This window comes from Oncorhynchus keta, chromosome 23 (assembly GCF_023373465.1).
Source record: "Oncorhynchus keta strain PuntledgeMale-10-30-2019 chromosome 23, Oket_V2, whole genome shotgun sequence".
NCBI lineage: Eukaryota > Metazoa > Chordata > Actinopteri > Salmoniformes > Salmonidae > Oncorhynchus > Oncorhynchus keta.
The window spans coordinates 15113441-15128620 of NC_068443.1; the positions used below are offsets into that span (position 1 = coordinate 15113441).

Consider the following 15180-nt stretch of genomic DNA (forward strand, 5'->3'; position numbering starts at 1 on the left):
CTACTGAGTGTCTTTGTGCAGCAGCTCCATTGAGAGAGAGAAGGTGTGGGAGGACAGGTCACACACCCCTCTCTTTGTACCTCCTCTGTGCTTTTAGAGCCTGCACAGGATGGAGTCTGCCTTTTTTTAAACAGTGTGTATAATGGCTGTGGTGTGTGCTTGACTCAGTGGCCTCCCTGTATGGTCGATGTGAGGCCTTGATCTTTATGGCACAGTGGTGCACTTGTCCCATAACAGCAAAGTTGCTGGGTCAAGAGCCCACTCTGACATGTTATGGTAATAGTATCACAGTTCTTGTTATTTAGATATCATAGCCTTAGGCTATTGAGATCCACAACCATCACCCCAGATCTCACTGCAGATTGATGTGCGTCAGGTAGGGACATGAGCAAACGACAGGGGGCAATATCTCCCTCTAGTTTCTCCTCCATCCTTTTCAGTGAGGCATCGTATTCAGCAAGAAACAAGAGGTATAAGTCTTACTATTTGATGTGTTCAATAACGAATATCAATAGCCAACAATACACAAATCCATCTATATTAAACTATTTTGAAGTTGGTTATGAATGGTTGGCTACTTCTGTTTTAAGCTCGAAACACTTTTCTATGCAACATTTGTCCAATTCAGTCCCAAACAAATAACATTATTTGTCACATAATGAATACTTTTCCTGATAAACTCGACTGTTATCGAAATGATCACGGCATATTGACTCATTATGAATAATTGACGCAGCTGAAGTCATGACCGCTTTCTCAGGTAGGCAGTCGTCATGATGTTGTCACACTATTGTGACTTATTAGAAACATCAGTAAAACAGTAGGAATATTAAAACATTACAACCTAGTCTACACAAACATAACATACAATTCACAAGTTACAAAAACATACATAAAAGGGCCTGCTGTGCCAGCAAGTGAGCACAGAAGATAAGAGACCTACTACATGCGTCAGAGGCGCGTGAGACCGCCCTGTGCCACCAGCGTTCCCCCTCGCGCGGAGTAGACTGTAATTCCCACACACTCATTCATTCTCCCACTGGGACGAAGCAGCTATAGTCCGTGCGCGGAGCTAAACTGAGACTCTTCCTTACAGCGCAAATGGCTGCGAGTTTCTGCAGAACGACTTGTGCGTTTATATGGATGTTTGCTGTTGTTTCAACCGCTCGAGTATACCCACCGAACGAAGGTAAGGAGTGGAGTGTTGTTTGATGATTTTGGGGGATTTAGGGAGGGTAACGTTACGGTTACTGCAGTATTTGGTTAGGCTACTCGCCGTGTCTTCATTGAGGGTCAGTTTCGGTCCCTTTTCGAGTACTGGAAATTGATAGATCTTATTATTTGGTAATAATAACATTTTAACCTGTTTACACATTTTGAGTAGTTTGCACATCGATTGGTTCAGCAAGTCCCAACCTGCGTTCTGTTGGATCCGCTCGGATAGATATTCAATGAGGAATGTCCCTTATCTGTCCAACCTGCTGCTGACTGGAAAGCGCAGTTTTTCCTCTTTCATTTTACTTTTATCCAATAATTGTGTAACAAACCTAAAATGATCATAATCTCAATACCACTATTGTTCTTTATCAGGTTCAGTATTTTACAGTTCTGTTTTTGCTCAATTTCAATTTCATGCAGGCCGTAGCTTTTTCAGACTGTAGTAATTTGAACAGAGGCACAAATGGAACGTCAGACAGACAGTACGGTTTTCATCACCGTTTTGTGACCGGGGCCTACCCTACTGCCTATGTTTTACGTTTTTTTCTATCCTAACCCAGGGTCGTGAGTTACTAGATACAAGATATGTTCAACGTGTATCACAAAATCTACATTCGTTCCAGTAAATGTAATTAAGATAGTCTTTTTATGCATTTTGAGTTATGCTCTTATGATTATCTTATTGCAATTTCTGCTTCTGTATGAAAATGTATAGGCTCTTATTGAGCCCAAGAGCAGCAGAAAATTGACTAATTTCCATGTATTGAGACTGGTAATAGGAAATCACTTTCCTTATCTCTGTAACTGTGTGTTTCAGTGACATTACTGGACACAAGGACAGTTCCTGGGGAGCTGAAATGGGCAGCCAATCCCACAGAAGGAGGGGTGAGTGAGGACTTACTTACCTTACATCAAATCAAACTGTATTTTCCACATGCATTGAATACAACAAGTGTAGACTTTACTGTGAAATGCTTACTTACAGGCACTTAACCAACAGTGCAGTTCAAGAAGAAGAAAGTATTTACCAAGTAGGCTAAAATAAAAAGTAATAATGTAGAGTAACACAATAAGAAGAACAATAACGAGGCTAACGGTAGTTGAGGTAATCTGTAAATGTAGGTGGGGGCAAAGTGACTATGCAAAGGTAACGAACAAACAGCGAGTAGCAGCAGTGTACGAGGGGGGTCAATGTAAATAGTCCGGTGGCGATTTTTACGAATTATAAACTGTCTAATGGCTTGGAGGTAGAAACTGTTGAGAAGCATTTTGGTCCGAGACTTGGCGCTCCGGTACCACTTGCCGTCTGATAGCAGAGAAAACAGTCTATAACTTGGGTGACTGGAGTCTGACAATTTTAAGGGCTTTCCACCGCCTATTATATAGGTCCTCGTTCGCACGACCCTCTGTAGCGCCTTACGGTCCGATGCAGAGCAGTTGCCATACCAGGCGGTGATGCAACCAGTCAGGATGCTCTCGATGGTGCAGCTGTAGAACCTTTTGAGGATCTGGGGACCCATGCCAAATCTTTTCAGTCTCCTGGGGGGGGAAAAAGTTTTGTCGTGCCCTCTTCACGACTGTCTTGGTATGTTTGGACCATGATAGTTCGTTGGTGATGTGGACACCAAGGATATTGAAACTCTCGACCCGCTCCACTACAGCCCTGTCGATGTTAATGGGGGCCTGTTCTGCCCACCTTTTCCTGTAGTCCATGATCGTTTGTCTTGCTCACATTGAGGGAGAGGTTGTTGTCCTAGCACTACACTGCCAGTTCTCTGATCTCCTCCCTATAGGCCGTCTCATCGGTGATCAGGCCTACCACTGTTGTGTCATCAGCAAACTTAATGATGGTGTTGGAGTCGTGTTTGGCCATGCAGTTGTAGGTGAACAGGGAATATAGGAGGGGACTAAGTACACACCCATGTGGGGCCCCAGTGTTAAGGATCAGCATGGCAGACATGTTGTTGCCTACTATTACCGCCTGGGGGCGGCCCATCAGGAAGTTCAGGATCCAGTTGCAGAGGGAGGTTTTTAGTCCCAGAGTCCTTAGCTTAGTGATGAGCTTTGTGGACACTATGGTGTTGAACGCTGAGCTGAAGTCAATTAACCGCATTCTCACATAGGTGTTCCTTTTGTCCATGTGAGAAAGGGCAATGTGGAGTGCGATTGATATTGCGTCATCTGTGGAGTGGGTCTAGGGTGTCAGGGAGGATGCTGTTGATGTGAGCCTTTCCAAGCACTTCTTGGCTACCGACGTGAGGGTCACGGGATGGTAATCATTTAGGCAGATTACCTTCGCTTCCTTGGGCACAGGGTCTATGGTGGTCTGCTTGAAACATGTAGGTATTACAGACTAGGTCAGGGAGAGGTTGAAAATGTCAGTGAAGACACTTGACAGTTGGTCCTCGCATGCTTGAGTACACATCCTGGTAATCCATATGGCCCAGCGGCTTTGTGAATTTTGACCTGTTTAAAGGTTTTGTTCACATCGGCTACCAAGAGCAATATCACACAGTCATCCAGAACAGCTGGTGCTCTCGTGCATGCTTCAATGTTGCTTGCCTCGCAGCGAGCATCAAAAGCATTTAGCTCGTCTGGTAGGCTCGCGTCACTGGTCAGCTCGTGTCTGGGTTTCCCTTTGTAGTCCGTAATAGTTTTCAAGCCCTGCCACATTCGACAAGTGTCAGAGCCAGTGTAGTAAGATTCAATCTTAATCCTGTATTGACGCTTTGCTTGTTTGATGGTTCGTCTGAGGATATAGCGTGATTTCTGGTAAGCGTCCGGAATAGTCTCCCGCCCCTTGAAAGCAGCAGCTCTAGGCGTTAGCTCTAGGCTGTTGCCTGTAATCTAACAATGACTACTTTAGTGACAATGTGAAGATGGACTGCATTCTACTGCACCCTCCAACTCTCTCTCTTACTCTCTCTATTTCTCTCTCACTCTCCCTTTACAACCTCTTTGTTGGTTTAAGTTATTGGTGAACTGAATTTCTCTCCAGACTCCTTTCCAGTCTCCCTTGGTTCATTTTATTTTACTGAACTGCTTGATTGACAAGGTCCTGGTCCCCATGCACTGAGCCCTTTGATTGCCAGAACCCCCCACCCCTCCACAGACACACACTCACACTCCCGTCTTCACATCACAGTCGGGGCCAGTTTACAGCTTTATGACCAGATCCCATTGAACACCTCTATACACTCTTTGGCTTGCTACATCTAAAGCTCTCCCCAGTAGGGTGAAGACACATTATTATTACATGGTAATAAGATGCCAATTACACATAGTTAGAAGAGTTAACCATACAGCTCCATACAACGTCCTTGATAAACTATCCAAGATAAAAGCGTGGAAGGTTTTGTAGTCACTGAAGCTGATTAATGATTCTAAATTATGTTGGGGCCTCCCGAGTGGCGCAGTGGTCTAAGGCATTGCATCACAGTTGCTAGCTTTGCCACTGGAGATCCTGGTTTGAGTCCAGGCTCCGTCGCAGCTGGCCGCAACCAGGAGAACCATGGGACGGTGCACAATTGGCCCAGCGTCGTCTGGGTTAAGGGAGGATTTGGTCGGCAGGGATGTCCTTGTCCCATCGCTCTCTAGTGACTACTTTGGTGGGCTGGGAATGCAGGCTGACACGGTCACCAGTTGTAAGGTGTTTCCTCCATCACATTGGTGTGGCTGGCGTCCAGGTTAAGCGAGCAGTGTGTCAAGAAGCAGCGCGGCTTGGCTGGGTTGTGTTTCAGAGGATGCATGGCTCTCAACCTTCGACTCTCCCGAGTCCTTACGGGAGTTGCAGCGATGAGACAAAACTGTAACTACCAATTGGGTACCATGAAATTGGGGAGAAAAAGGTGTCTAAAATTTGGAATGTTTGTATGTGTGTTGCCAGTGGGAGGAGGTGAGCATCATGGATGAGAAGAACATCCCCATCAGAACGTACCAGGTGTGTAACGTGATGGAACCCAGCCAGAGCAACTGGCTTAGAACTGACTGGATCCCTCGGTCTGGTGCGCAGCGCATCTATGTCGAGATCAAGTTCACCCTCCGGGACTGTAACAGCCTGCCTGGAGTCACTGGCACCTGCAAGGAGACCTTCAACCTCTACTACTATGAGTCTAACAATGACAGAGAGCACTACATCAGAGAGAGCAACTTCCTCAAGATCGACACAGTGGCAGCCGACGAGAGCTTCACTCAGGTTAGGACTCTTGCTTCATTATTACTCTCTCTGTCAAAGTTTCAGATCAGACGGTATGTTGATTTGATGTTGTTTTTTCAGTGTAGAAATCACTATGAGGTAACATTGTGTTGCAATGGCTATTGATAATTATTAATGATATTATTATTATGATCAGGTGGACATCGGGGATCGCATCATGAAGCTAAACACGGAGGTGCGTAATGTAAAGGTCACAACCCGGAAGGGTTTCTACCTGGCGTTCCAGGATGTTGGCGCCTGCATCGCTCTGATCTCAGTTCGCGTTTTCTACAAGACCTGCCCCCTCAGCATCCGTAACCTGGCAACCTTCCCAGATACTAACACTGGAGCTGACACTTCCTCGTTAGTGGAGGTCAAGGGGTCGTGTGTGAACCAATCAGAGGAAAGGGAGGAGCCTAAGATGTATTGTGGCGCAGATGGAGAATGGCTGGTTCCCATTGGTGGGTGTGTCTGTATCCCAGGATACGAGGAGAAAGGTGGAGCCTGTCAGGGTAAGGCATTTGATTTATATATATTTCAATTTAATTACCACATTTTATTTGAAATTATATCGAACCCTGGGTGTATGCACTTAGTCGACTGAGCTAAAGTTAAGTCATCGGCTCTGAGCTCTGGAAGAGACATGGAAATAGGAGAGACTGTCGGGAACAGATGTTCTGAAGACAGTTTTATAGCACGCCATTTCTCTCTCTATTAAACACACGGAAACACACACACACACACACACACACACACACACACACACACACACACACACACACACACACGCACACACACAGCAGTTGAGGCTCAATGCTTCAGTAGGGAGTGATATACAGCTGTGTGACTATTCTGACAAACTTATTTATGATGACCATAGCCGCAGCCTGCGGACCCAGTGGAGGATGTGTGTGTGATAGTAGAGAAAGGGGTACCTAATCAAATTGTTCTGTATGTGACAGACACCAGCTTCTCTCTCCCACTCTCTTCCTCTCTGTGCCTCTCTCTCCATTCATACCTCTCTCTCTTTCTCCATAGTAGAGTTAATGACATCTGAAAGCTGTTTTCTTTAACAAGATTGACCTAAACCCTTGACTATGGTCAGCTTTGATCTGAAATTAAGGACCGGCTATTTTTAACAGTATATCCTTTCCCCCCGCTCTGTTAAATCAAGACAGCCCACTCAGGACTGGAGTACTCTAGTGGTGCCAAAGTACTCTCAGACTTAATGACCTACTGGACTGAAAATTACATCTTAACATTTCCATCATGTCACTTAGCGCAGTGGTTCCCAACCAGAGCTACTAGGACCCCTGGGGGTACTTGGCCTATCCACAGGGGGTCGTTTATATATACAGTATATATTTTACCTTTATTTAACTGGGCAGGTCAGTTATGAACAAATTCTTATTTTCAATGACAGCCTAGGAACAGTGGGTTAACTGCCTTGTTCAGGGGCAGAACAACAGATTTGTACCTTGTCAGCTCGGGGATTCTACCTTGCAACCTTTCGGTTACTAGCCCAACGCTCTAACCACTAGGCTACCTGCCGCCCCACTTGAGAAAACTCATGAGACTATAGGCCTACAGGTAAAATGCACACGAGGGGGTACTTCAGGGGTACTCCAGGCAGAGCTACATTTAGTTGGTGGTACAGTAACCAAAAAAGGTTAGGAACCACTGAATTAGTGGACTAGTGACCAACAAGGACATAGAGAAACAGGGAAAGAACGAGGCAGTGAATGAGAAGAATACTTTATAGCTCTATAGAGAGCTATGAAGAAAGAGTCCCCCCTCCCCCATGGGAGAAATCAAAAGGTGGCCCTCTCTCACAGCCTCGCCTGCCATTGGATGGATACAAGGTGGATAGTGGGAAGGGGGAGGCATTCATCTTCAATGTGGGCTCGCTAAAGGCTTGTGGAGGGTTGGAAGGAGGTGGAGGGGTGGAGAGAGAGGGAGGAGAGGAGGAAGAGATTTGTTTGTGAATGAGGGAGGAGTTCTATGAGGAGGCCATTGGTGGATTAAGTCATTAATGACAGCCCAGCCTCCCAATTGTTGCTGTGTCGCAGTGTTAGAGGGGGTGCACGAGGGGTGAACATGGAAGAGGTTCAGGGTTACCCCCCGTCCCCTAATCTTTATACCCCACCTGTGTACCTCACCTGCAACCCCTCTAACGCTCCGACACAGCAACAATTGGGAGGCTGGGCTGTCAGTGACGCCTTATGCCACCGATGGCCTCCTGATATAACTCCTTCCCCATACTAATCCCCCCCCACCATTCCCTATTAAGAGCAGGGTCATGTCTGTTCTACCCAAAATTGCTACATTACCGCCAAAATGAAAGTAGGGAACTAGTCTGTCGGAATTAAAGACTATAATTGGTTAAAGAAAATTGTGATGAATCAAAAAGGATATCAGTTTCATTTAAGGACCCAAAAATGGACAGCTGTGCCATATAGATGGCAAAATAGTTGAGATTAGATTTTCGACGTACTGATTCCATGGTTTATGTATGAACTGATACTCAAAACTATGCCGGATTCAAAACGTAGAACTTTTCAATGTAAATTATTATATAAAATTATTGCAACCAATAGAATGTTATATATATGGGGGATACAGCTTATTCATCTCTGCAGATTTTGCTGCGAAGAGACAGAATCATAAGATCATTTGTTTTGGTACTGTCCATACAACAAGATAACTAATGTAAAACATACTGTGTCCGTAAAACGTAAATGCTGTGTATACTACCTTTCAAAAGTTTGGGGTTACTTAGAAATCTCATTTTTTTTTGTCCACTAAAATTACATCAAATTGATCAGAAATACACTGTGGATATTGTTAATGTTGTAAATTACTATTGTAGCTGGAAACGGCTGATTTTTAACGGAATATCTACATAGGCGTACAGAGGCCCATTATCAGCAACTATCACTCCTGTGTTCCAATGGCACGTTGTGTTAGCTAATCCAAGTTGATCATTTTAAAAGGCTAATTGAACATTTGAAAACCATTTTGCAATTATGTTAGAACAGCTGAAAATTGTTGTTCTGATTAAAGAAGCAGTAAAACTGGCCTTCTTTAGACTAGTTGAGTGTCTGGAGCATCAGCATTTGTGGGTTCGATTACAAGCTCATAATGACCAGAAACAAATAACTTTCTTCTGAAACTAGTCAGTCTATTTTTGTTCTGAGAAATTAAGGCTATTCCATGCGAGAAACTGCCAAGAAACGGAAGATCTTGTATAACGCTGTCTACTACACCCTTCACAGAACAGCGCAAACGGGCTCTAACCAGAATAGAAAGAGTGGGAGGCCCCGGTGCACAACTGAGCAAGAAGGCAAGTACATTAGAGTGTCTAGTTTGAGAAACAGATACCTCACAAGTCCTCAACTGGCAGCTTCATTGAATAGTACCCCCAAAACCAGTCTCAGCGTCAACAGTGAAGAGGCGTCTCCGGGATGCTGGCCTTCTAGGCAGAGTTCCACTGTCCAGTGTCTGTGTTCTTTTGCCCATCCTAATCTTTTCTTTTTATTGGCCAGTCCGAGATATGACTTGTTCTTTGAAACTCTGCCTAGAAGGCCAGCGTCCCAGAGTCGCCTCTTCACCGTTGACATATATTTGTATTTATTTTAAAATTTTATTTAACTAGGCAAGTCAGTTAAGAACAAATTCTTATTTACAATTACAGTCTACCAAAAGCCAAAAGGACTCCTGCGGGGACGGGAGCCTGGGATTTAAAAAAACAAACTATAAATATAGGACAAAACACACATCACAACAAGTGACACAACACTTCATAAAGAGATACCTAAGACAACATAACAAGGCAGAAACACATGACAAAACAGCATGGTAGCAACACAACATGCCAACAACATGTCCACAGCACAAAGGAAAAGAAGGTAGAGACAACAATACATCATACAAAGCAGCAACAACTGTCAATAAGATTGTCCATGATTGAGTCTTTGAGTGATTGAGATAAAACTGTCCAGTTTGAGTGTTTGTTGCAGCTCGTTAAAGTCACTAGCTGCAGGAAACTGAAAAGCGGAGCGGCCAAGGGATGTGTGTGCTTTGGGGACCTTTAACAGAATGTGACTGGTAGAACGAGTGTTGTATGTGGAGAATTGGGGCTGCAGTAGATAACTCAGATAGGGGGGAGTGAGGCCTAAGAGGGTTTTATAAATGAGCATCAACCAGTGGGTCTTGCGACGGGTATACAGAGTTGACCAGTTTATAGAGGGGTATAGAATGCAGTGATGTGTCCTATAAGGAGCATTGCTGGCAAATCTGATGGCCGAATGGTTAAGAACATCTAGCCGCTCAAGAGCACCCTTACCTGCCGATCTATAAATTATGTCTCCGTAATCTTGCATGGGTATGATGGTCATCTGAATCAGTTAGCTTGGCAGCTGGGATAAAAGAGGAGTGATTACGATAGAGGAAACCAAGTCTAGATTTAACTTCAGCCTGCAGTTTTGATATGTGCTGAGAGAAGGACAGTGTACCTCTAGCCATACTCATAAATACTTGTATGAGGTGACAACCCTCAGAGGTAGTAATCACACTGGTGGGGAGAGGGGCATTCTTCTTAATTCTTACTACCACATGACCTTTGTTTTGGAGGTGTACAGAACAAGGTTAAGGGTAGAGAAAGCTTGTTGTACACTGTGTGTGTGTGTGTGTGTGTGTGTGTGTGTGTGTGTGTGTGTGTGTGTGTGTGTGTGTGTGTGTGTGTGTGTGTGTGTGTGTGTGTGTGTGTGTGTGTGTGTGTGTGTGTGTGTGTGTGTGTGTGTGTGTGTGTGTGTGTGTGTGTGTGTGTGTGTGTGTGTGTGTGTGTAATTTGCACCCAAAAATATATGGGGAATTGGAGTAATGCAGACAACTACATTGACGCTACAGTCTATCTGTTATATTAAAGCTGATCTACCCCCTAATGAAAGGATTATATACAGTTGTTTTTAAAATACATTTAAAAAAGAGCAGGGTCATGCTCGAGGTTGATGAAGACGTCAAAAGAGAGGAAGCGAGGGAGAGACTGAGGAGGAGCATAGAGACAACAGAGGCGGTTTAAATGGGAATGGGACAGCCACACTCAGGAATAAAAGAGGATCTCTGCATTTTGTTAGTTTTATTTTAGTTTTGTCGCCTACTTTTTAGAGGGACTTTGTTCCGCTGTGGCTACTCATCTGATGCTGATAATCTGTGTTGTTATGTGGGTTACATCTGTGTGTGTATGTGGGTGGTATTTGTACGTGTTCAGTATGTGGATGGTATCTGTGTGTGTGTATGTATGTGGGTGGTAAGAATCCAAGGTGGCTCAGCAGTAAGACGTGTTTGTTTTCATCCCATGTAAATACAGTCTTTTTCAGAGTTGTTTGTAAACATTTCAATCTCTTTTTTTCCATTTTCAAAATAAATATACATTCCTGCAACCTGCCTCACCCAATGCGGTATGGATCAGCAATTTTTTTAGACCTTATAACTGGAACCTCCATCAGAGGCTAGCCAGCTAATTAGTTACGAGCTATTTAGTCATTGTTAGCCTCTGCTAGCTGTCTTACCTTTAGCTCGGACTCCTGCCGCTTTAGCCTGGATAGCCCGGACAATACCTGCCTGTCTGCACAGCGCGATACCAGCCCTGAGCATATGGGACTGCTTTTTCCACTACATCACCGGATTCCTGCCGCAAGCTATGGACCATTACACCAGATCCTTGCAGCTAGCTAGTTACTACCGAGGAGCTATTGTGGCTAACGCCCTTGTCCAGAATCATGCACCAATTAGCCCCAAGCTAGGCTCATCTCCCGGCTAGCAAACGAAGTACACCAACTACAATACGTCTCTTGCTAATTGGCCTGGACCCTTTGTCGGCACGGAGCCCCGCCAATCCATCATGACTGGTCTGCTGACGTAACTAGGCCGATGTGCTCTCAACTGGCCTCTGCGTCGTGGATGTTTGGTGATGATCCATCTGCTAGCCCCGGCCTGCTAGCTCCCTGAATGCCGTGTCTCCCGCTCGCTCAACGTAGTAATCGACTACCGAACTGTTTCAGCTAATCAGCTAACCTTAACCCGGTCAACTCCTGCCAGTCTGCACAGCGCGATTCAACCCAGAGCATACCGGACTGCTTTTCCTCCACCAAATCTCCATATCTCCGGAGCGTCCTACAGCAAGCTCTGAACCTTTCACCTGGATCAGCACAGCTAGCTAGCTGCTATCCAAGTGCCTACTCCTGGCTAACGTCTCTGTCCCGAAGCAAGCACCAGTTAGCCGGGAACTAGCCTCGTGCTAGGCCTATCTCTCGGCTGAAAAGGTCCAACAGCCACTTCTTGGGCTACAATACCTATTTTTCTAAGTGACATGGACCCATTTTACTGCCGACGCAGAGCACAGCCGATCCATCACGACTGGTTAACCAACGTAATCCGCCCAAGGAGGTTTCAACAGGCTCCTCCGTCACGACGTCCCCTGAAGGCCCATCCGCTAGCCTGCTATCCGCGGCCCGCTAGCTGTCTTGAGCATATCGGACTGTTAGCTGAATAGGGCCATCAGCCAACTTCTTGGGCTACAATACCTATTTTTCTAAGTGGCCTGGACTCATTTTACTGCCTACATGGAACCCTGCCAATCCATCACGACTGGTCTGCCAACGTAATCGTCCGAGGGGGCTACAACAGACTCTTCCATCGCAACGTCCCCCTAAGGCCCTTCTGCTAGCCTGCTAGCCCCAGCCCACTAGCTGTCTGAATCTCCGTGTCTTTTCGCCTAGCTACTCACTGGTCCCTATGATCACTCGGCTACGCATGTCTCTCCCTAATGTCAGTATGCCTTGTCTATTGCTGTTTTGGTTAGTGATTATTGTCTTATTTCACTGTAGAGCCTGCAGCCCTGCTCAATATGCCTTAGCTAGCCCTTCTGTTCCACCTCCCACATGTGTGGTGACCTCACCTGGTTTAAATGGTGTCTCTAGAGACAAAACCTCTCATCGTCACTCAATGCCTAGGTTTACCTCCACTGTATTCACATCCAACCATACTCTTGTCTGTACATTATGCTGTGAATCTATTCTTCCGCTCCCAGAAACCTGCTCCTTTCACTCTCTGTTCTGAACGCACTAAACGACCAGCTCTTATAGCCTTTAGCTGTACCCTTATCCTAATCCTCATCTGTTCCTCTGGGGATGTAGAGGTTAATCCAGGCCCTGCAGCGCCTTGCTCCACTCCCATTCCCAAGGCTCTCTCATTTGTTGAATGTAACCGTAACAACCTTAGTTTCATACATGTTAACATTAGAAGCCTCCTCTCTAAGTTTTTTTTATTCACTGCTGCAACACACTCTACCAGCCCAGATGTCCTAGCCGTGTCTGAATCCTGGCTTAGAAAGGCCACCAAAAAATCCTGAGATTTCCATCCCTAACGATAGCATTTCCCGACAAGATAGAACTGCCAAAGGGGGCGGAGTTAGCCTGCAGATTTCTGTCATACTATCCAGGTCTGTGCCCAAGCACTTCGAGCTTTGACTTCTAAAAATCCACCTTTCCAGTAACAAGTCTCTCACCGCTCCCGCTTGTTATAGACCACCTTCAGCCACCTGCTGTGCCCTGGACACCATATGTGAATTGATTGCCCCCCATCTATCTTCAGAGCTCGTACTGTTAGGTGACCTAAACTGGGACATGCTTAACACCCCGGCCATCCTACAATCTAAGCTATATGCCCTCAATCTCACACAAAAGATCAATGAACCTACCAGGTACAACCCCAAATCCGTAAACACGGGCACCCTCATAGATATCATCCTGACCAACCTGCCCTCTAAATACACCTCTGCTGTCTTCAATCAGGATCTCAGTGATCACTGCCTCATTGCCTGTGTCCGTAATGGGTCTGTGGTCAAACGATCACCCGTCATCACTGTCAAACGCTCCCTAAAACACTTCAGCGAGCAGGCCTTTCTAATTGACCTCTACACAGCCGACACTATTCTGTATACTTCTGGACCTTCTTTGGACACTGTGCTAACTAACCTCCAGACAAGCTTCCATAGAGTGGGGGTCATTGTCCATTTGGAAGACCCATTTGCGATCAAGCTTTAACTTCCTGACTGTCTTGAGATGTTGCTTCAATATATCCACATAATTCTCCGTCCTCATGATGCCATCTATTTTGTGACGTGCACCAGTCTCTCCTGCAGCAAAACACCCCCACAACATGATGCTGCCACCCCTGTGCTTCACGGTTGGGATGGTGTTCTTCGGCTTGAAAGTCTCCCCCTTTTTCCTCTAAACTTATTAATGGTCATTATGGCCAAACAGTTCTATTTTTGTTTCATCAGACCAGAGGAAATTTCTCCAAAAAGTACAATCTTTGTCCCCATGTGCAGTTGCAAACCGTTGTCTGGCTTTTTATGGTGGTTTTGGAACAGTGGATTCTTCCTTGCTGAGCGGCCTTTCAGGTTATGTCGATATAGGAATCATTTTACTGTGGATATATATACTTTTGTACCTGTTTCCTCCAGCATCTTCACAAGGTCCTTTGCTGCTGTTCTGGGATTGATTTGCACTTTTTTTTGTTGCACTTTTCGCACCAAGTATTTTCATCTCTAGGAGACAGAACGCATCTCCTTCCTGAGTGGTATGATGGCTGCGTAGTCCCAGGGTGTTTATACTTGCGCACTATTTTTCGTACAGATGAATGTGGTACCTTCAGGCATTTGGAAATTGCTCCCAAGGATGAACCAGACTTGTGGAGGTCTACAAAAACAATTCTGATGTCTTGGCTTTTCCCATGATGTCAAGCAAAGAGGCACTGAGTTTGAAGGTAGGCCTTGAAATACATCCACAGGTACACCTCCAATTGACTAAAATTATGTCAATTAGCCTATCAGAAGCTTCTAAAGCCATGACGTAGAAAGTATTTCCAACCCTTGACTTTTTCCACTTTTTCTTGTGTTAAAAAGTGCGATTAAAATAGATGTGATTGTATTTTTGTTGTTGTCAACTATTTCCCCAAAATTCACAATTCTTCCAGCTCTGTCAAGTTTGTTGTTGATCATTGCTAGACTACCATTTTCAGGTCTTGCCATAGATGTTCAAGTAGATTTAAGTCAATACTGTAACTCGGACACTCAGGAACATTCTCTGTCTTTTTGGTAAGCAACTCCAGTGTAGATTTGCTTTGTGTTTTAGGTTATTGTCATGCTGAAAGGCAAATTCATATCCCAGTGTCTGTTGGAAAGCAGACTGAACCTGGTTTTCCTCTAGGCTTTTGCCTGTGCTTAGCTCTATTCAGTTACTTTTTACATTAAAAAAACCTCCTAAGTAATTGCTGATAACAAACATACCCATAACATGACGCAGCCACCATCATGTGTGAAAATATGAAGAGTGGTACTCAGTGACGTGTTGGATTTTCCACAAACATAACACTTTGTATTCAGGACATGAAGTTAATTTCATTGCAGTTTTACTTTAGTGCCTTATTGCAAACAGGATGCATGTTTTGGAATATTTTTATTCTGTACAGGCTTCCTTCTTTTCACTCTGTCATTTAGGTTATTATTGTGGAGCAACTACAATGTTGTTTCGTCTTCAGTTTTATCCTATCATAGCCATTAAACTCTATAACAGTTGTAAAGTCACCATTGGCCTCATGGTGAAATCCCTGAGTGGTTTCCTTCCTTTACAGCAACTTAGTTAGGAAGGAAGCCTATACCTTTGTGACTGGGTGTATTTATACACCATCCAAAGTGTGTTCAG

The 15180-nt window shown here is 44.8% G+C and overlaps 1 protein-coding gene across 1 annotated transcript in view; it reads left to right on the forward strand.

Moving 5' to 3' along the window:
- Positions 1-1038: 1038 nt before the first annotated feature.
- The window catches only part of LOC118402501 (ephrin type-A receptor 4-like), a 63461-nt gene continuing 49319 nt past the window's right edge, over positions 1039-15180 (forward strand). Inside the window, exons 1-4 of the mRNA XM_052476508.1 lie at positions 1039-1189; positions 2036-2103; positions 5105-5413; positions 5571-5925. Coding sequence (XP_052332468.1) covers positions 1102-1189; positions 2036-2103; positions 5105-5413; positions 5571-5925 — 820 coding nt within the window. The 5' untranslated portion in view covers positions 1039-1101. The remainder of the gene's footprint in view (positions 1190-2035; positions 2104-5104; positions 5414-5570; positions 5926-15180) is intronic.